This window comes from Sminthopsis crassicaudata, chromosome 4 (assembly GCF_048593235.1).
Source record: "Sminthopsis crassicaudata isolate SCR6 chromosome 4, ASM4859323v1, whole genome shotgun sequence".
Classification (NCBI taxonomy): domain Eukaryota; kingdom Metazoa; phylum Chordata; class Mammalia; order Dasyuromorphia; family Dasyuridae; genus Sminthopsis; species Sminthopsis crassicaudata.
The window spans coordinates 70,652,268-70,675,388 of NC_133620.1; the positions used below are offsets into that span (position 1 = coordinate 70,652,268).

At 38.1% G+C, this 23,121-nt stretch overlaps 1 protein-coding gene across 3 annotated transcripts in view; it reads left to right on the forward strand.

The window, feature by feature from the left end:
• The window catches only part of CACNA1E (calcium voltage-gated channel subunit alpha1 E), a 616,215-nt gene extending 599,218 nt beyond the window's left edge, over positions 1-16,997 (forward strand). For all 3 annotated transcript variants that reach the window (XM_074308523.1, XM_074308524.1, XM_074308525.1), the window contains 8 exons: positions 1,531-1,638; positions 2,775-2,875; positions 3,337-3,443; positions 5,919-6,027; positions 8,993-9,121; positions 10,304-10,484; positions 12,384-12,574; positions 14,300-16,997. In XM_074308523.1, coding sequence (XP_074164624.1) covers positions 1,531-1,638; positions 2,775-2,875; positions 3,337-3,443; positions 5,919-6,027; positions 8,993-9,121; positions 10,304-10,484; positions 12,384-12,574; positions 14,300-14,842 — 1,469 coding nt within the window. In that variant the 3' untranslated portion in view covers positions 14,843-16,997. The remainder of the gene's footprint in view (positions 1-1,530; positions 1,639-2,774; positions 2,876-3,336; positions 3,444-5,918; positions 6,028-8,992; positions 9,122-10,303; positions 10,485-12,383; positions 12,575-14,299) is intronic.
• The last annotated feature ends 6,124 nt before the right edge of the window (positions 16,998-23,121 follow it).

Genomic DNA, 23,121 nt, shown 5'->3' on the forward strand with positions numbered 1-23,121 from the left:
TGATCCCTTCTGCTTCTAACATTCTGGGATTCTAATAACATCAATGTTTTATTTAGTAATTTTGAATCAAAGGCTTCAGAAAACATTGGTACCTGGTAGCAGGTATTGTTATCTCCATTTTACAGATGAAAAGACTAAAGCACAGACACATGTAAATCATTCTTCCATGGAAAGTTATTGAATTAGTTCTAGATCTGAGGCAAGTCTTCTGATTTCTAATCCTTTGCCAAGACTTCAAGACCTTATCATTAAGTATGTAGACATTTATTTGATAGAGATGTATAGAATTAATTGGAGGGAAATAATGCTTGGAGGCAGATAAATTTGTTAGGAAGTTCTTAAAGCAAATGGAAATGAATTCCTGAACTAAGGTGTGTATCACCAATGAGGATGGAGAATAGAGACAGTCTCATTTTAGAGTATAAACAAGGAGACAATGTAGTATATTAGAAAACATGTTTGTGAAAGTAACATAACAAACTAGGATTAGAACCAGGCTTTGCAATTTAATTGCCTGGGTAGCATTGGACATGTCAACTTATCTCTTTGGACCTCAGTTTCTTTTTCTTTAAAATGAGACAGTTGGACAAGATCATTTCCCATATCAATTTCCTTCCTATCCCAGATTCCTTATCATCATTTGCCTTTCTAAGGCTACTAAAACACCTGAGATAAATGTAAATAATCTTTGAAAATAGATATAAAAGATTTGTTGTTCTCTGTTGAATATCAAGTTTACCTTAAGCTCCAAATGAAGGCATGATGTAAGTGACACTAAATAATTGCACCCTATTTTAACTATTAAAGATTGAAAAAGGTTGTAGTTTCCATTATAGTTTGAACCCTCAGCCTTCCTGGTTTTGCCAGATATCCAATTTTTCAAAAAGAACACAAATAATATGGGGTAACAATAATGTTTGAGTTAAATGGAAGGACAGGTATTTCCATAATGAAACATAAAGATTTATAGGTAAAAAGGGAAGACTTTATAATATTTTGGGGGCTGTATCCTTCACTTCTCTTGCTTCATTTTTCTCCTCTAATCGATTGAACAGTTAAGGAAAGAATAGAAAATCCAGATCTTTTGACTAATGCATTATAAAACAGGATATCCCTGAGTCATTGGAAATGAGATCAAAAATATGTTCTGTTATGTTGGCAGTAAGACCTGACACCACTCAATATCAAGAATTATTCTTGTGGTATAAAGTGCCATGTTGATTCAGCTCCTACCCCTGTCTACTCACTTTGGGACCCTTATTACTCCATGGGCTTACAGTTCTATTCTATTTTATGAAGATACTTCAATGGATCTATGAGGAACCTCTCCAACCTATCCATGCATCATTCTCATCCTATACCATTCTTGTCTCTGTCTCCCCTCTATCCTTCATAGGAAGTTTCCCCAATTTTCTGGATGCTAACTCTATATCCCTTGTCAATGCATTGATAGTAATCAGGTTAGCTATTAGTTAGCCCTCATTCTTACTTCATATTTTGATTTCTTATGATTCATTTGTTTTCTTGTAGGTGGTGCAGATAGGCAGCAGCTGGATTCTGAACTGCAAAAGGAGACTCTGGCTATCTGGCCTCACCTGTCCCAGAAGATGCTGGATCTGCTTGTACCCATGCCAAAAGGTGTGGGATCTGCTTCTGGGGTACCCTTTTCATTGTGTTTCCATCATTAAAACAAAACACTCTTAGGGGAAAAATACAAAACATAGTTGGGAAGACAAAGACATTGAGAAAGAGATCTTTTCAGTTAATAGACAATAAAGATTTTTCCATTCTCCATCCGGTAAGTTGATGTCATCTTTCTTAAGGAAGGGCACTATGGATAGAAATGAAATTATAGAAAGAAATTTCCTAATTATAAAGGTTTTTTGTCATTTAATACATATAATATAAATATTGGACATATTCCTAATAGGAAAACATTTTGAAAGAAAAATAATACATAGACATAAACTGAAAAATAATACCAATTATAGAGTATGCCCCATATTTATACAAAGCAGATTTAGGGGGAGGGAGCAAAACCTATATTAGAATCAATATGGCATGATTTCAATAATTTCTTATAACTAACAAAAATATCTTGCTATTTTGATGTAGAAGTTAATGAATTGCATTAAATTCTTCAGTGCCTATGCTTCAGGAACTTACATTCTAATGAGGAAGAACACACAAGTGAGGGAGTGGTAACTAAGGAATAGTGTTTTGGTCAGAAGTCACAGAAATTGATATTGGTTCCACAGCACTGTCAGTTGACCAGTCCTTTCCAGAAGCAATGACAAATTGGCTTAATTACTATTCCCAGAGCAAGAGATGCTAAAAAGAATGGCCAAGATAAAGCTTGCTTGGAACTGGAGAATGGATAGATAGAGTGGACATTGGGATGACAAAGATATTAAGAAGATAATCTTTTCAGTTAATAGATAAAAAAGATTTCCCAATCTCTTAGTCCAGTAAATTGATATCATCTTTTTTAAAAAAGACAGAGTGGCTCCAGGGTGGGACTTCCAAAGCTGAGTGGCTTAACTTCTCCAAGGCTTGGTTATCAGAGGTCTGACTCTGGAGTTGTAACTCCAGCAGCAAATATTTCAAAGAAATTAAATAACTATGATGGCATTATCATCAGTATCTTTATAATGAGGTAGAACTCTGCAGAAATGAAGTGCTGGGTAGCAGCTTATGAAGCTTGTGAAATTTTCCTACCATTGTTCTCTCTTGTCTTCTCATTGTTAATATCCAAGTCACCTTTTTGCTTCCAGCCTCAGACTTGACAGTTGGGAAAATATATGCAGCCATGATGATTATGGACTATTATAAGCAAAGCAAAATAAAGAAGCAGAGACAGCAGCTGGAAGAACAGGTGAGTCAAATGTAAGCATCTGTATAGGCTGTGGGCAAGCACAGAAGGGCTAAAAAGAGGCACTTGACCTTTTCTGTGTGTACACAAAGCAAATCCACAATGAATATTGTCTGGTGGATGGAACTGGCCATGAAAGTGAATAAATCACTGAAATACAAAAGCATAAAATCTTGGAAATAAGTAGAATCTGAAGGCTTGGAGGCAAAGTCAAAGGAAATAGGATGCAGGGGGAATGTTCTAAAGTTGGGTACTATGGAACCAGTAACAATGAAATCCATTTCCCTGATCATAATAATTCTTTATTAGATTAGTGAATGAGTGATTGAATGGGTGAGAAAAAGATCTAGGAGAGGAAGAAACTAACTCTTTTTTATTCTGTTTTAGGACATTTCCCAAATACCCTAGATGGGGAAAGAGCATTTAAGAAGTTTCTTTCTTATTCTTTTTCTCTTTCTGCCTAGAAAAATGCTCCCATGTTCCAGCGAATGGAACCCTCATCTTTGCCTCAGGAGATCCTTTCTAATGCCAAAGCCCTGCCTTATCTCCAGCAGGACACTCTTTCAGGCCTGTAAGTAGAGTAGCTCTTGTATATTTTATTTGCCCCACACTCATTCTATTGTGAAGTTCCCTGAATCTATTCTACTAAAGGTGCCATATAAGTCATATTGAATTGAAGAGAAATGGGTTCTTTTTCTGTAGACTTAGAAAGCAAACTTCAAGATCTCAAAATGATTATCATTGTGATAGGGAAAATTACCAAGTAGTTTCAATACTGTTGCCAATTTCTCTGAATGTGGAGAGAATTGGCACCCGAATTGGTTAATTGGAGTCCTGACTATCATTCTGTAATAGTACTTTTAGCTTAAGATTCTATGCTTTGGTTTTAACTATAATATAAAAAATATTCTGTGAAGCAGCAAGGGAGGAGAGCATTGGTCCTAGAAGTCATGATACCTGTGTTCTTTGTTGTATTTGGATTGTTTCAGTCATGTCTGACTCTTCATGACCCCATTTGGGGTTACTAGAATTGCCATTTCATTCTCTAGCTCATTTTGCAGATGAGGAAACTGGGGCAAACAGGATTAAATGACTTGCCCACGGTCCACAATTAGGAAATGTTTAAGACTATATTTGAATTCAGGATGATGATTCTTCCAGACTCCAGGCTTAATTGTCTATGCACTATGGTGCCAATCTAGCTATTCTTTGTCCATCTCTATCACTAGTGATATGTGCAAAGTTGGACAAGTCCCTTATCCTAAATTGGTCTCAGTTTTGTCTGTTATTTAAAAGTCTAAACAGTGAGTGATTACAGACTAGAGATTCCCAAACACCTCTTAATTATTATAAAAGTGTATGGATTAATTAAGTGGTTCAGTGAATAGAGCATTGGATCTTGAGTCTAAAATATTGGTAAAATTTAACCTCAGAGATTTACTGTATGATTCTGGACAAGTCAGTTAAACTATACTTTGATTTCTTCATCTGCAAAATGGGGATAATAATAGCATCTACCTCCCAGGTTGTTGTGAGGATCAACTGAAATAACAATTGTAAATCACTTAGACCAATGCTGGCATAAAGTAAGCATTTTATAAATAATAGCTTTAAAAAGATTGTAGTTCAAGCAAATAGCTCATCATAAGATCAAATAACCAAATCTAGAAAAGCAGTTAAGAGTTATAATCCCAGCCCACTCATTTTACAGCTGAAGATGCTGAGGCCATGGGAGGTTAAATTATTGGCTTAAGGCCACATAGTAGTAAAAGGCAAATTTTAGCTTCTTATTCAGATCCTGTGACTCTACCCCCTGCAATAAGTTGTCTCTCACAAAGTAATCTTAAAATGACTTTTGACTTTACAAATAAAATTGTATCTAATTAGTTAATTTTGATTCATTTTGTTAGTTATGCATGACCCATTTTGGAAACAGATTTAGATCACTGGATCTCATATGATCCATTCTCTTCCTGTGATTCCAATAATAGATTTTATGATCTATTACAACTTTTTTCAAATACTGTTTGGCAGATCACAAGCACCAAAAAAAAAAACAAAAAAAAAACAAAACAAAAAAACAAAAAAAAAAAAAAAAAAACAGTTAAAGCTCTCAGATGCATAACAAGATGTATGGGAGTTGTGATGTCTAATGTCCAGTCATTATTCCAGATAGACAGATAGTTCCACCTTCTTACATGACCTAGAATTTGGCTTAAATTTTCTGAATGGGTTGAAATAGTGGCCTCAGTAGTAAATGGTGGAAATGGTTGCCAGTGGCAGACAGATGCTTGTGAAAAGTTGGATCTCTTTGCTAACTAGCCCAGAATTGTTTGTCCCTATTGATCAACCAGTGACTTAAGACTTCAAACAATAGGCCTAATAACAATCACAAAATTACATGACCCAGACCTTCTTGCTCTTGTTCTTGCTTGATTCAATAGCTGCCAAAAAGCATATATGCTTTAACTCAGTTCCCATGACTTATTCCAATTCCTTTTGCTTTCTAAAAAATCTCAGTCAAGTGCCTCACTTCAATAAACCCAATTCTGAGATTCTACCTATTCTGTGGGCAAAAGAAGTCTATATGTTATGTCATATCCAGAATGCTGACATAATAAAAGAATATCATTTCTGAAACTGAAAAATAATAATAAAGACCATGACTGCTTAATATTTAAACAAAATGTTCAATGTTTAAACAGTGAAGTTTTTCTGCTGAGTATGAATACTGAATAGAAATTGGTTTGCAATCTACCACTGGCCTCCCATATGGCTGTGTGTTATAAATGATGTCATTTGTCACAGATATGTTAGCTGCCAGAAGAAGACTGCTTGGTGCCAAATGTAGGTTGAAAAAAAGACTTTTCTCCTTTTTGATGTATTTCCCATCATCCCTCCTAGAATCCTACAAGACACCAAGATGTCCACCATTCCCAAGGGCAACCTTTACTTTGAAGGAAGTCATAATAAGGGCAGGTACTATTAGTAGTTTCAGCACAAAGATTTGTATTATTCTTCCTCTGAATCTGGCTTTTTTTTTCAGGAGCAGTCGGAGTGGGTACCCATCTATGAGTCCACTCTCCCCCCAGGAAATATTCCAGTTGGCTTGTATGGACCCAAATCATGAGGAGTTCCAGGAGCAACAGTCTCTGGTGAATGAATGAGTTATACTACCTTGAAAATACTCATGGTTTCCTGGTCCCTACTCTAACTTTCAGATTTTGTTTTCAGGACTATGATTTTTGGAAGCACCATTTGGGGTATCCAGCTGAGATTTCCCCATTACCCTTATGACCACCCCTATCTTATCCCAGCTGGGGTTTTGGCCTATTGTCTGACCAAATGCTCATCTCACCAGGTCTTAAAAGCCTAGAACCCCCTTTTCTGGCACAAAATGGTCCAATTCAAGCTGTGTTGATTCGTGCCACTAGACATAAGGAAATGAAATTAAGAAAAATAAAACCTCTTCTGTTATGGAGGTCTTGAGGCAAGTGATCATAAAGCAAGTGGCATCAAGATATAGCTAAAAATAGCCAGGTGCTACTAGAAACTTCAGAATATCTTACACCAGCCCCCTAGTAATAAAACATTTCTTTGCTCAATATCAGTAATGTCTAATTTGAAACCAATGACTTTATCTACAATATAAAGTATATTGAAACTGCTTTCTGCAAGGATTGAAGTCTCTTGATTATTTGGGTCAGATTCAAATGAGAATTAATTCCTGGAGGAATTTGAACCCAAACAAGTTTTTGTAAAGAAGAATATTATTCCCAAAGAATAGCATGGAATTAGTCTAAGACTATTCAGTTTTAGGGGAATCAGATCAGAGGTAAGGAAGGGGAAGCTTCTTATTCACAATATTATCAATCCCAGTAGGCATCCTCAGCCCAGGTGATCAAAAGACCCCTTCAGGGATAAACAACATGGTATCTTGGGCTATAACAATAAGAACTACTTTCTGTGCAAAATTCTATATAAATAACCTTCCCAGGTGAATTCCAACTCATCCTCAGCTTAGGATAATTATAACTGAACTGTTTCCTTCCCTCCTGCCACACTCAGTCTCTGGCTCTGATGTCTTTCTGAGTTTAGCCTAACAATGGTCTAGATGGATGACACATACTGGTTGTATCTGTACTGTGTGGGTGTTTGTGCCTGATTTCAGGCATGTGTGTGGAATATATGTTTAATAGAATTGTACACCTTAGAGATGGAAACAATCTGATCTCATCCCTAAAGACTCAGGCTGATGGAACAACTCTTTTCCTATGACAGCTAAAAGAAGTCATGAAATATTCATGGTTGTGTGTGGGAGAACATGGTTAACTATGTCAATCATTCTTAGTGACTGGTCAGCTCTCTCAGAGATACCCAGACATCTCCCAAGTTTACTAAAGATGGTGGTGGTGGTGGGGGGGGAATATTAGCCTTCATAATTTCTGCCTATCCTACCTTCTTAAGAATTTTGAACCAAGACCCAGGGAATATTTTTTGTTTTCATTAAATTCTACAACTTTCACATTCACCTGCTCCTGTTGGCGATGTATCTGTTAAAGATAATTCAGCAATGTATCCTTTCTTTCACAGGATGACTTCCCTTATTCCACAACCTCATTTCAGCTGTCTGGCTCCACTGGGCTGAGCCATGGTGCCAGGATCTCTTGGATTTGTGTCCATTTCATTGTTAGTGCTGATGTCTGTGATCCAAATTCAGATGTCAGCCTGTGCCACGTAAACACCAATGTGTGATCTGATTATCACAGCCCATTACTCCACAGCCTATCCCCCTCCAACTTATATCCACCTTCTGACACATGGCCCCAATATTCATGTGCGTGTTTTATGTATGACATGTGTGCATATGCATGTGTCTCTGAACCACCTTTGCTCCTATAGAAGTCTGGTGTAAAATAACTGTATATTTGGAGTTGGATGTACGTGCTGTTTAAGAGTGTCTAACAACCTCTCTCTAATTCCTATTCTGAACATACGTTTCACCTCCACTGAAAGTAAACTTCACTAATAATTGAAACCACACATCCAAGTGGCCACAGAGACTACCTCAAATAAAGCAGAGGATGTCAATGATTCTTTGAAGCTATCCTCTTCCTGGTGATTTCAATTCTATATATTAGAGAACCCACCCAAATTAGCACATCTTGTCCACATGCATCACTGATTTATAGGATATCACTTCCTAATGGAAAATTACACATTTTGTAGGAATAAAATCCTAACAATATACACTGTCCTCTGGTGTCCCTTTTTTAACTGATACAAGCATATATCTTGAGGTACTCTTGTGTCACTCTCTAATAGTTACAAAATCTTTCTATTTCTTCTTGCCAGGATTGAAACCTGATAATCATATAATTTGAATCTTTGATTGAACTTAAGAATTAGTGGAATCCTGCCAATTTTTGAAAAATAAAAGAATTCTTCAGATGTAAATCTTTAAAAAGCCAAATACTACAGCCAGATTATTAACTTTTACCACATTTTGCAAGTATCTAAAAGTATCATTAAAGCATTAAATTGAATTAAAGTTTAACTTAAATTAAAATTTTAAAGTACTTGTCAAAATAAATTATTTTGTAAAATAACAGATACAGTTACACACTGAAAGAATGCTGATATTTGACTTGCTGAGATGACTCTAACCTAATTATTTTTCACCCAATGGTCAACCTTATGTTGATAAGCTTCTATATAGCTAAGTTGGTCCTTGGACAGAAAACATGATATGGCACCATACTAGCCTTTTGTCTTCCCATTTTGGTAGAATATGCCCAGATATTGTGTACACTCTACCAAAAGAGTATTTGAGGAGCCATGACTACGTGTTTGGCCTAATGAGGCTTTGAATGGGACTTTAATGAAAGATAAACCCAGAAATTATTTATTCCACTGAACCTGTTTGTGCTTCCATGCACAAGTGTATGTGGGAACACACATACACACACACACACACACACACACACGAAATTCTTAAATAAATTGATTCCTTCCTTTGAAGCCATTCCTGGTCTGGTAAAGGCAGGATCATCAGCTGAAAGAGGAGATGCAATAGGATTGAACCAAGTCCCACAAGCTTGGCTGTGTGTTTATTTCCAGGAGCCAGAGGTTAGTGAGTTAAAAATCGTGCAATCCTCTAAGCATGGCAGCTACCTCCCTTCGGACACCCAGGAGCATGCAGTATCTGGGAGGGCATCATCGATGCCACGCCTGACTATGGATCCCCAGGTAAAATGCAACCACCACTCACCCGATGCCGTAGCAAGACAGGTTGAGTCAGTAGGCTTTGCAATAACATCTGACATTTTTCAGGTGAAATATTACCTTCCTATCAGCAAGATCCTTCCCTGGAGCCTTCTTTAGCTGATTCTGTTTATCAGGCACTGTGTTTCCAGTGACTATCTAATCAAATAAAGTAACTTCCACTGAGAAAGATCAACCATCTCTTTGACGGGCTATTGACCGTCTACAGTTTAAAACGTATTGAAGATTCTCAGAATGCAACCAAGCCACATGGGAACTGCATTTCAGGAATTTTCCTGCCTCTTTTTCTAATCTTTTTTTTTTCCCTTTCCCAACTTCAGTCTACACACACACACACACACACACACACACACACACACACACACACAGAATTCTGAGACCATCTGTCCTAAAATGGTGCAGCCGCATCTCATCTCTTTGTCTGTCCACCAGCTCTTTTCTTGTGTCTGTCTGTCTTACATCAAGTTTTGACAAACAGAGATGAGAAGTGTTTTTCTGTGGTTGTTTGGGTTCTTGTTTTTTTTCTGCTTTTTTGGGGGGGGTGAATTTGTTTTCACATCTGTCCCAAGGTAGAGAATCTTGACTTTAATGGATGAGTTGAGCAAAATAGAGAAATTGAAAGCCAAGAGGCTTTCCCCCCCCTTTTTAAGATGGGCTCACTGTGAAGTCAGCTGGCTCAAAAACAGCTTCTCAGAAAGGGAAAATGGATGTTTCAAAATCTACTCCTAAGACCCCAATTTTTAAAATCTTTTCAACTAATGTGTCATGAAAGAGATTCAATGTTTCCTACAAGTCCAGGCTTAGCTGTTTTGAGGGATTGTACCGGTACAGTACCTCCCTGTATTCTACTTATCTCCTCAGTACATTCAGCTTCTCACTTTGCTGAGCAGCATCAGGCAAGCTCCTAGACTAGTTCCACTGGTCCTACACTATGCTAAGATCCTATATACATCATCTGGTACTTCCTACTCATTCAGCTTGGTTCTCAGCAAAAGAGACCATAAGGGAGTCTCTCTTTGAGGCCACAAACTTTAAATCTGCAACAATTCCAGATGCTTATTTGCTTATTTTCTTTCTCTTTTCTTACCCATCCTTCTGCTAATAATTAATTCAGGCCCTGTATTCTCTTTGGCGCCATGGTTTCAGGTGGTGACGGACCCAAGCTCCATGAGGCGTTCCTTTTCCACTATCAGAGACAAGCGCACCAACTCTTCCTGGTTAGAGGAGTTTTCAATGGAGCGAAGCAGTGAAAACACCTACAAGTCCCGCCGACGCAGTTACCATTCTTCTTTGCGCCTGTCAGCTCACCGGCTGAATGCTGACTCAGGTGAAGAATATTTTCTGGGCTCTGGTCAGTTCTCTGACCAAAAGAAACTTATTCATTTAATCCATCAATGAGTCTCTCCCTTGAAGAACTAGCTCTGGTTTAGGGCCTATTGGTATTAAAACTGAACTCTTTTAGAATGGAAGAACTATGACCTAAGACAAAATGGCAATACCCTGAATGCAGGTTGTTGTGGAAAAAAAACTCTTTCCAAATATTTTCCTTCTCATCACCTCATCTCTAAAAAAGTCTGAAATTTAAATCAACTAACATTTGTTAGATGTATATTGTGAGCAAAACACTGTACTAATAAGTACTAGCGATAAAAAAATGAAAAATGACTGGTCTCTAGACTGAAGGAACCCAGGTGTACAGAAGTAGAGTTGGAAAGATACTTGAAGCCATCAAATCTAATCTCTTTATTTTGCAGATGAAAAAGTAGAAGCCCAAAGAGATTAAATTGTTTACTGAATAAACAGAAACTGAAGAAAAAGAAATTCAGAGAAGCCTCTCAGGGGAACATGGCACATGAGATAGGGCCAGAGGAGAAGCAGCATTTTTGTCAATGGAAAGGAGGAAGAAATATTTTCAATACATAAGAAAACAGTCTGAATGAATGTGGAAAGGTCAGAGAAGTCACACCAAGATCACGAAACAACTAGTAATTGAGAATATAAGTTTTTTGGGGGGAGAAACTGTTTCCATTTTATCTTTAGATCTCAGGCATCTAACACAATACCCTGCATAGAGTAGGTATCTAATAAATGTTTAGCTGAATTTGTTTGAAATAGCATACGTGAAGGGGAATAGAGTGAAATAAGGCTGAAAATTAGATTTGAGCCAGGCTAAGTATGGATTTTATGGCAATTGGGAGTTTTTAAAAATATTTTTAAGCAGGAAAGTAACACAAACAGACTTACTCATTGAAAAAATGATTTTGACAGCTATTAGAAAGATGGATCAGAAAGGGGAGGTGGAAAGAACAGCTATTAAAATTATGGCTTAATAAGATTCCTATCTTAAAAGTAATATTTATTTTCCTAAACTATTGTTATTTTAGTCATATATGACTCTGTTACCCCATTTGGTATTATCATGGCAAAGATAATGGACTGTTTTTCCATTTTCCTCTCCAGCTTATTTTATAGATGGGCAAATGGAGGCAAACAGAGTTTAGTGAATTGTCCAAAGAAACACAGCTAGAAAGTCCCTGAGACTAGATTTGAATTCAGGACGATGAATCTTCCTGACTTCAGACCTGACATTCTGTCCAATATGCAATCCAGATGCTGAACCATCAGATTCTATTATTTATTATTCCACTACCTATTATTGGTTGTTAGAAAACCCTGAAATGAGAGAACTGGACAGGGACCTTGAAGATCATCTTGTCCAACCTTCATTTTACAAAATGAGGAAATGAAGGTATAGTAAGATTGTGACTTACATAAGGTCACATAGCTAATTAATGGCAGGGGTATGATTACTACCCAGCTTCCAGATCCTCTCTTGGGCTTTTTCTGCTGCAACCCTTGGCATCATTAACTCACAGAAACTTGCTTCCTAATGCTGTTAACCATCTTAACCATAAAAGATGTATGTTTGCATAAGACACTGAAAATTCCTGAATAGCATTTCTGGCAAACAAAAAACACATCTTGTACCCTGGGAGAATATGGCTAGTGTGAAAGGGAAGTAGAACAGATGGCCTTCTACAAAGTCTAAATATCACAAACTGGAGACTTTCAAACTCTCTTGCTTACCCCAAAGGTATTTCCTTTCTGATCCTTTGCTCTCAGTTTCAGATCCCATGTTGAAATGGGTCCAAATCCACAGACCCATTAAGGTTTATTTTCCTTTGTGAGTTTCGTTATGTTTACTTCTCTCTATTCTCATCCACAGGCCATAAATCTGATACCCATCGCTCAGGAGGCAGAGAACGTGGCCGATCCAAAGAACGCAAGCACCTTTTGTCTCCTGATGTATCCCGCTGTAATTCTGAAGAACGGGGTGCTCAAGGAGACTGGGAGTCTCCTGAGCGACAACAGTCCAGATCACCTAGTGAGGGCAGGTCTCAGACACCCAACAGACAAGTGAGTATGAAAAATTGATACTTCAACAGGAGTGCACACACTGCTTTTGGCTATGGAGATTCATAATTTCCTACCCTTGTGAAACCTATGCTTCTGCACTCACAAATACTGCTTGCTCCAAATTAGCATATTCAAAAGTAATATCTACCCTGCAGAAAACCAAACTATCACCTAAAGAATGAGTAGAATGTTATCTTTGAAATCCCAACACTACTGCTTAAACTTTAACAATAGTCCCAGCAACATGGTTCTAGTGCATCTATATCATTTTTAGCCAGTAGAATGCCCTTTGGTAAAGAAGATACCTTTGCTACTCCCAGAATCTCAGAAACACAGTTGGAAAGGGTCACCTAGCCCATCTTTTACCTGACAAAGAATTCTATCCACAACATTCCCAATCACCAATCGTTCAACTTGCACTAAAAGATTCAGGTGAGAAAGAGCCTACCATTTCCCAAAGCAACATACTCCATTTGATGATAGTTATAATTTTAGCAAATCTTTTCTTGTATCAAGCCTTGCAGTGTGTCTTAATTCTGTCACTGGGGTCCAAACAGATCCTTGAGAACAACTGTCACATCCTTCTCAATCTTTTCAGCCATTCCTAATATGGCATTACCTTAAGAACCTTTATCATCCTTGTAATCCTCTTGTGGATGCTCTCCAGTTTACCCAATTTTTTTCTAAAAATGTTACAACCGGATATGAACATAATATTCAGGATATAGGCAGATCAAGGTAGAGATTGCAGTGGAATTTTTTTCTAATTTTTTGTTCTAATAAAAAAATAACTATTTCTATATTTTGTATTTGCTTTTGATGAGAATGAGAATTCGTTGTTCAGACCAGTCCTGTTTAATAAGTACAAAGCAACTGTATTGATCTGTGTTCCCATCTCTTCTAGAATAAAGAAGGTAGGATAGAGGACTACAAATTACAAAGTCCTCTCACTAGCCAGTTGATTCCATAGTTTTATGGAAACAAAATTTGTGTCTCAGTTGTTGCCTCCTCATCTTCATGTCTCTGCCCTCTATCAGGAAATCATGGATTCAGAGAACCTTGCAAATGGGGTCCATGTTGCTAAAGATCTTCCATAAGAAGGCCAGTCTTGCAAGGGAACAGGAGAACAAGAAGATCATATTCCAGCATCCTATTCATAAAAGACCCAAGAATGTCAGGGAAGGGGACGAAGAGGTCTGTACAAAAAGAGCTAGTTGTTTCCAGGAGTCAGACAGGGTCCATATCCTCACAATGGTCAATAAGAGAAAAGACTTCCAGATAAAGGTATTACAGAATAATCAATGGTATCCAACAGTAATCCTATCACTTGCCATCCAAACTTAAGAGATCTTTAGAACTCCTCCCAACCTTATAATGCGATTCTTTTTCTCCTCTCATTTTTTTAAATGCCATACAACTATGGCTTTCTCTTCCTTTTTTTTTTTTTCTTCACTTTGATCCCAAATAGTTACCAGTATGCAGTTGAAAATTTGAAAATGTCTGGACTTCTCGCTGAACCTTGCCTCTTACCAAATGTATTTCAAGCCGGCATTGGCAAATTTTTGGACTAAAATTAGAGTTAGGACTTGATAAGAAGATTTCAATCTTATCCATTCCCTAAAGTTCAGACTAAAGTGGTTCACCTTAGGACTAGATTTCTAAACTAAAGCCTAAGAGCCCACACCCCAAGCCTACTTTAATCTATGTTTCTTTCCTGCTCCACAGGGTACAGGTTCCCTTAGTGAAAGCTCCATTCCTTCTATCTCTGACACCAGCACCCCAAGGCGAGGTCGTCGACAGCTTCCACCTGTTCCCCCTAAACCCCGGCCCCTCCTCTCCTACAGCTCCTTGATGCGACATCCTGGTAGCATCTCCCCACCATATGATGGGAGTGAAATTGGCTCCCCACTCCCTTCCAAGGCCCTGGAAGGCAATGATGCCTGCCTGACTGAGTCTTCCAGCTCACCACAAGCAAAGCAGAGTCAGCCCTCCACTCCCCAGCGCTATATCTCAGAGCCTTACCTGGCTTTGCATGAAGACTCCCATGCCTCGGACTGTGGCGAGGAGGAAACACTCACCTTTGAGGCTGCTGTGGCCACCAGTCTGGGCCGCTCCAACACCATTGGTTCAGCCCCTCCCCTGAGACACAGCTGGCAGATGCCCAATGGGCACTACCGGAGGCGGAGGCGTGGGGGACCAGGGCCAGGGATGATGTGTGGGGCTGTTAGCGATCTCCTGAGTGACACAGAAGAGGATGATAAATGCTAGAGGTCATGCCCCCCTCCGATGCATGCTCTTCTCCAATATGGGGGAAAACAGATAGACCCAACAAGCCAGTGAAGCCTGGGAGGAGGAGGAAGAAGAAAGGACATTATGCAGAACCAGAGAAGAAAAAGGAAAGGAAAATAGAAAAACTATCAAACCCGCCAAAAATGATTTGATTTCCCTTTGCAAGATGGGCACAGCTGTGGATCTGTCTCCTTGCTGAGGGAGAGAGAGAGAAATGTGGGAATGTGGACAGTCATCTTCAAGGGAAAAGAAACACCGATATAATGGCTCTACTTCCCCCTCATTCCAGTCACAAAGGGAATGGCTTTATGTATGCCAATATTGCCCTTAGAAGCATAGAAAATCTCCTGGCTGGAAGCTGGGGTCCATAGGAAATAGCCAACAGTAGAGGAAATGCCTCCCTTCCTCTCCCTTTCATGCTTTCCAGCCATCACCACTGTCAACAGAGCAATCTCAATAGCATTTTGTGCTATCCCATGGGTTTGCTCTCCACACAAGAGTTTATCCAAGGTCAGGAGTGCTGGATAATCTGTGTGGGAGTCAGGGAAGGAAGAAGAAAAATGGGGGTGGTGGGATGGACAGTAGAAGAAGTGGTCCATGGTGCTCTGTCATGGAAGGAGATAGTCGCCTGAGTAGGAACATAAAAGTCCCATATCTTATATCATGGAAGATCATAGATTTGAGCTGGAAAGGGCCATAGAGGTGATCTAGTTCAACCCCCTCATTTTTTCCAGATTAAAAAAAATTGACTAAAAAATTGGTTAAGTGACTTGTCTAAAGTCACAAAATAGGTGGCAAAATTGGAATTAATACCTATCTTCTGACTTCAGATTCAGCAGTATTACCAGACAAGACCCACTTTTATAAATAGACATTCTTATAGACTGAGATACACATACACACACACACACACACACACACACACACACACACACACACACACAGCTTTATGGCTATGCACATGTACCATGAGTTCATGTATTGATGATAAACAGAGCCTCACACAAGATCATCTTTTCCTCCTGGGTCTATAGCCCAGCAGATAGCAGTTTGGTCTACCTAGAAGGCTGAGATGATGAGTATTATATATGTCTTATTCAATGAAACCAACTAGGAATGTCCTGATCATCCCTGCACTTCCCCTGAGGGGATCAAGAGAGATCACATGTCAAATAGTTGGACCTTTAAAAAAATGAAATAGATGAGGTTATTTAAATTGAGAAAGCATCTATCAGGCATTATTTGAGTGCCTCCTATGTGTGTGCAGGGACACTACAGTTGGATAGTTGGATTTTTTTGGTTAGCATATGGTTAGGGACTAGCTTCACTAGTTCTGTGGGATCCTATTTAAGGTAATTAGTCAATATACCTCAGTTTAGGCTTAGGACACTGCTTGCAGGAGAGCAGTTTCTATGCTGGAAGAAAAGTTCATGTAATAAAGAATATCTCCTTAAGCCAGGACCCTATCTACTTCCCCTCTCCCCTGAGTAACAACACTGCGGGACAACAGGCAATCTGGAATCTCTCCTTGTGCTATAGCACAGAAAAGTTCTGCACTCAACAAACCCTACTTCCTTCTTCTATTAATGCTTTGTTTACACTTTGGCAAATGAGAAAGAGATATATAAACTAAGGACTTATTCCAAGGCATTTATAATACTCTGTCCTACCTCCGATGCCTGACTCCAGAGCTGGTTAATGTCATCCCTTATATCTACCAGTTTTCCAATGAACTTCCAACAATGAGATAGAAAATAGACAAGCTCCCTTCCTTAGCTAAAAAATGAAGGGAAGCAATGATCTTCAAAATCCAGTATTCTCAAGATATTATCCAAAGGGATCATTTAATAGCAGATCAGGGGAATCCACTAAAACTTGATAAAATAAATAGATTGCTCTTTGCAGGAAAAAAGGTACTGCCTTTATTTGGATCTACCCCCAATACAGCTACCTCCATCCTTCAAAAACAGCAGCATTGCCAGAAGAATTATACCGCAATTAAAAGGGATCATTGAGAAATGAACCCTGTCAGGGTACCAGTGGTCCCTGACCAAAGCCAGGATCATAATCAGGAAAAAAAAAAAAAGAAGGAAATAAAACTACCATTAAGACCCAATTCCTGTCCCAGCACCCACTAGAGACTTCCCTTGTTCCATTTCAGAGGATGAGCCTTAAAATGGAAAACCAGTGGAAGGAAATCATTGTTGATTCTGCCAGTAGCTACACATAACCTCTTCATACCCCTCTTAGTCAAAGAATGGATGACAGAGTTTTTCTTAGACTCATTTCTGAGATATTTTCCTATGGCTTTCTAGTCTGGATAGAAAGAAAAATCTAGTAGGATTAGTTTTGCATACAGAATACCTCCCAGTGGCCTGAAGGCACCAATCATTCTATATAAATCCTGCAGATATTAACAGACATTCATGCAAGCCATCAAGCCACATGTGGTTGATCACTAAGCCAAATTAACCATGTAGGGAGTGGAAGGTCAGTGGCAAAATGATTGTACTTTTCAAATGACCTGCTCTTCCTTCCTTAGCTATTTAGATTGTCATTTTCCCCTCCCCATTGTCCATAATCAATCATCTACATACTCTCCCAAAGCAGTTTAGAGTGTAAGCATTGCTGTACAAACCATTGATGTTATAATCTTTGTAACATAAGGGCTGTACCCCAGGTGTCACATTGTTCTCACTGGCTTTGTTGTAAAGCATCATTTCATGCCAAAGCACTGCTATGGACTCCTCCATGCACACAACCTTATTTTCTTCCTCCTCTGAACCGTTTTTCTCAAGGGAAGGACTGTGCACAAGACAACAATTCTGAGTTAGCAACATGACTGCTTAGTGTTTTAAGAGGGAGAACAGAAGTGGTGACTGAAGCCATTTAGACTGTAGGGAGAGTCAGCCTGTAAAAGCAAGTCCTGAATTGAATTTTGCCACAAACATGGCTGTAGGAAGTCTAAAGTTCCAAGAGACTGTCCTAGATGTCTTAGCCCCTTGAAGTTAGTGTTTATATGCTAACCAAAGAGCATCAAAGTATTAATGGAAAATTTTAGACACTGACTAACTGCCAGTCTATCTTATCATTCCTGGATAGATTGCCTAATTTTAACTTTCTTTTCTTGGCTTCCCTTACCTAAAGAATTTTTCTTCTAAGAATGAAGCCTAGTCTGTCATATTAGGATAGGAGACACAAAATACCTTCCTTCTGCTGCTTTATTTTTCTTGTTGCCAGTAAGAGTTTTTACCTAAATGTTTTCTTCATCTAGCAATCTGCCTAAAACATCATTCCTCTATGTATCAAATCCTGTCCCTACTGATTTCTTTGGAAAGTAAGTCTAATATGAGTTCCACTTTTTTAAAATACGTAATTCATATTTTAAAGAAAAATTCTGAACTTGAGACTATTGTTAATACCTAAAAGAGAAGGGGGAAGATTTCCAGAGCTTAACATCATTCTTAGTTTTCTTGCTCAATATTACCCTATTAGCATTCCCTTAAAACCAAAAGAGAAAAACCAAGCTAGTTCTGAGATGCTTATGAAGATTAGTTCTGGTGCTTTTGGAAATAGCAGTTGCTATTCTGGCTTAGGTCATGTGGCCCATCTTTATTAGTCTCCTCCCAACAATCACTTAATTCTTCCAATAAGAAGACACAGAGTGAGGGCAAGCATCCAGACACATTGACAGGAATGATAAGTAAATTAAATAGCAAGATAGGACTAGCCATCTCTCAGAGAGGGAGGTTTGACTTAGAAGATTGTGCTCAGTACTTGCTATTGGCTGAGGAAAGAAATAAAAACCAAAACAAGCAGAGACACCACCTGAAAGAAGAGGAATATGCATTCGAATGGGCTGTCATCAGCTTCCCAAGTCCTTAAAACACTAGATTTAGGATCTATATACAATCACAGAACCATAGCATTTTAGAGCCAGAAGGGACCTTTGAGATCATTTAGACTAAGCCTGAAGTGGTATAATGAAAGGATGAGTCATGGAGGTTAAGTGACCTGATACTTATACTGAAAAGGAAATAATCCCAGATGGATCTAGGTCTTCTTCACATGTTGGTGGAGAAGTCAGAGAAAATATTTCCCTGAAATGGGGCCCCATGCATTTCTCAGGATTTTGCCATCTCTTAGCTTAGTGTACTACATGGAGGGCCAAAGCCAATTGTTCCTCTTCCCCTGGCAAGCAGCCTTTGGGTTGAGAATAAGTCTCACTATCCCAGTCAATATTTTTCAGCTTAGCATTGATTCAGCTCTTGAGATTGTTAAATACAACAGGCTCAGGCTTAGTTGCATGCAACGCTGCCTCTGCAGCAATATTTAGCCTACTCATTGAATTCAGTTTGAATTTTTTTAATATAAGTGGAACACAATGATCTTTAAACATGGACAATACAAGTCCATGAGATGATCTGAAGCAGGCATAGGGTCAGAGTGACTTTGCATTCATCCATGAATAAATTATATGTTATATCAACATATATGCATCCATCCATACACATATACAAGTATATTGAAAATCAATTAAATATTGGGCCAGGGTCATATTGCCAAATAAGGCACCATCTGGTATAAAGTGACAAAGATTTTTTTAAAAAATTTTTTGAATTTTTAGAAAAAACAAAACAAAACAAAAAATACCCCTCACTTGTGCTTTATAAACTCTTTCCAAGCCTGTCCTGTCTTTTGTGTGTTCTGGAGAGAGCATTTCCTGTGTGGTTAAGAGCTGAGGATTGAGAGATTGGACTTTCCTATTTGTTCCCCAGCTCAATCATGAATTCACTGTGTATAACATTATGTAATCCATTGCACCTCTTGCCAGAATCCTGGTGGGAGTGGGTGTATAGGTTGGGGGGAGGGAAAAATGGGGCCAGAATGCTATTTACCTACCTCACAGGGATATTGTGAGGCTTAAAGCAGAAACATAAAAAATTAATGCTGTTAATTACTTAACTAATTAATTAACGCCGTTGTCAATTATCAGTCTGTCTGTTAAGTGTTTTGAGATCCTCACAAACCAGGTGCTAAAGCAATTCAAAGGATCAGAGTAAGGAACGGTTTCTATCCATGGAGCGTTCTTTCTAAAGTATCCATCTGACCCTTATCTGCTCTCTTCCAGATTTATAGTATTTGGTATTGCCCAACTCATTCACCAGAGCACTTTATGATATATCCCACAAAGAAAGTAATGGGCAGAAAAGCTCTCTTACCTGTTCTGAGAGTGATAAGGGCAGAATCCAGATCCCACAAGCAATCAAAACACACAAAATACAAAATTTATATAAAGCAAAAACCCCGTTAAAGTGTTTTTATATACACGTCCATGCACTTATTTTTAAAGACCCTTCAAGCAAAAGAAAAATCTAAACTCAGGGGCTTTTGTGATTTAATCTTCACCATGATATGAATGAATAAGAGTTCAGTCTAGCCGGTGCTGTGTTTGTCAGAGTGAGTACACCCTGACATTCCCCAGTGTCTTAGCTTTTACCATTAAACTGTCCATAACATGTCATCCCAGGTTCACCATAGAATCCAGAAACAACAGCCATTGCCTTTGTCAGTCTACACAAATGAAATTATTGTCTGCTGAATGGCTGAATTTTTTCTGTTGATAACTTCAAATTGCAACATATATGGCAATGGTATATAAATGTAAGCATTCTGCAGGGTTCATTTGTAAGAAATGGAATTAATTTTCTTTGATATTCTGACTGATCTCTCCTTCCCTTAAATCTACATCTGCTTCTTAGCACCTATGAACCATCTGAAGCTTTAGTCTTCACTGCCCATCATAAGGTAAAAGGAGACACAGCATCATTTCACACTGGACTCTGGTGTTCTCTGCCACACTGTGAAGCATTCTTTGGCAAATAAAGCCTTTTAAGTATCATAGACTGATTGCTGTGTAGGGTTGGAGAGAGACCATTTCCCAAAGCTGACTCTGATTGGCTGGTGGGTGGGTAATATGTACATCAAAATCTAAGAGAGTCAACAAAATCTAAGAGAGTCAACATTTCTATTTCAAAGGGATCTCTTCCCTGGGAACAAACTTCTAGAATGGGTGGAGGTAGGTAACTAAAAAGTTGGGGTGAAAACCCCTGCCACCTCTTTTCATCTCGCCCCTACCCATTGCTGTAAATAAAAGGTTTAGTATCTTGTCCTTTTAAATGAAAAAAAAGATTTTTGACAATAAGCCATGCTTTTTGTAAATACATTATAACTTGGATTTTTTCTTTTTAGGGTGGGTAAGAATTGGGTTGTGCAGGGACTTCAAAAAGAAGTTATTGATCATTTAGCATATAGGTGTAGTGTAACAGAGGGTTGCTAAAGGGCAGCAATGAAACTGCTCCAAAAATAGTTTTGAGCCAGCTTGAATTTAGAACATTTATTTTAATATAATGATATCAGAATCAAGAATCTTGGGCACAGTCTCACATGCATTCTTTGTCACTCTTCTCAAAAGATTAAAAATCAAGTCTAGATTTCCATAAATAGAAATACTGTCTTCAGACTCTGTCAGAAGAATATGGTAGAACAGAAAGAATAAAAGAATGATTCAGAGAACTTTGATAATTTTAAGACTCCATCATAGAAGATTATAATGTCTGGTTCAAAACAAACAAACAAACAAACAAAACAATGTGATAGATGTCCTGCTAAACCTAAAATCCTGGTTCAGGAAAAATCACTTGTACTTACCTGATAGATATTTCAAGTCTTTTACTAGTTTATGCCTTTAACAAAAGGCAAATTTATAGAGCTCTCTTATTAGTCAGACATTATAATGCTTGGCACTTTCAAGAGCGCAGTAAGTGCTTCTAAGTAAGCTTGATGTTGCCATTGAGTCTCTGCAAAACTATTTAAAATTCTGTTCACTCATCTCATTCCATCCCACTAAGATCCTGCACTATTTATTTTATTTTTATTTTACCACTTTAAGGAGACTTGGATCCAGGATCTGGCATACAATTCTTTTCTTACTCCTCATTCTTTCTTTCTCTTTTTCTTCCCTTTCTCTTATAATGGAAACCTCTCTTTAGGAACTGAAATCATTTCAGCAGTGACAAGTTTTAGATTGCCATTCTTAGATCTCCGGATATCTGGGCAGGTCAGAGATAAGATAGTTTCACCCACTCTAACACTTAGCACCTTAACCTAAAGAAGACTATATTCTAAAGAGAACTTCATAACAGTTAAGGGAGCTCTCTTGATTAGATCACAAGATTTTTGAGCTGGAAAAGATCTTCATTTTACAAATGAGAAAAACTGAAGTTTAAATGAGAAAGAATGGTTTGCCCATGGTTCGCAAAGCAGTAAATGGCATTTGAATCTGGGTCTAGATCGGCTTCTCCACACCATGATGGTTACATTCTTGACCTTGAAAATCAGGACTAATACTGTATCTGATGATGCTGGACCTACAAGTTTACCATTCAAAGTGGATTTTATTTTTCTCACTCCTGAATTCAGGTAATAAACTCTAAAGACAGGTTGTTCTTTCAGATGGTAACTCTACAAATTTATGTAGAATTAAATCTGCCAGGAGACTGTAAGAAGAGGTTCAAACATTTGATAACTTAGATTCTGTTTCCAAAGTTTCACTTCCAAAGCATCATGATAACAAGGATGTTGCATTTTCCTACATCTTTGCTCCAAGATCAACAACCAAGAAAAGTCTTCTAGAAAACTTTGTGATTATCTGAGTAGAAACAGGAATATATAGGAGGGATACACTCCAAAAGTTCAAAGCGCCATTAATTTATAAAACAAACAATGTGATGTGAAATGAGGGCTAAACGTCACTAACTGACAGATAAAATATACAATAGCTTTGATGACTAACTCCATATTTGATATGGAATGGCAAAACATTAAGAAGATACTAAGATATTTAGTAAAATCACACAATTGAATTCTAAGATTTACCCACTGGGGAATAAATATACTTAAATCTCAAATCTCAGTAGGGAACTTTTTAAAATAGTGATTTATGAACCTGCCAAAACTTAAACAAAGTTAACCTAAGTGCTGAAATTGTGAAGGAACCAGCTTTTTCCTTAGTGGTATTAGGGGATAGTCCAGGTCCACAGACCCTGAAACCAGGATTTGCAACCTTGTAATACATATTAATGAGAAGAAGAAAAATCTTTTGCACAAGGAATGCAGAGGACCTAATGATGGAAAAATAACTAGGGTCATGGGGTAGAGCACCAACATAAAACAAAAGCAAGATTAAGGAAAGCATG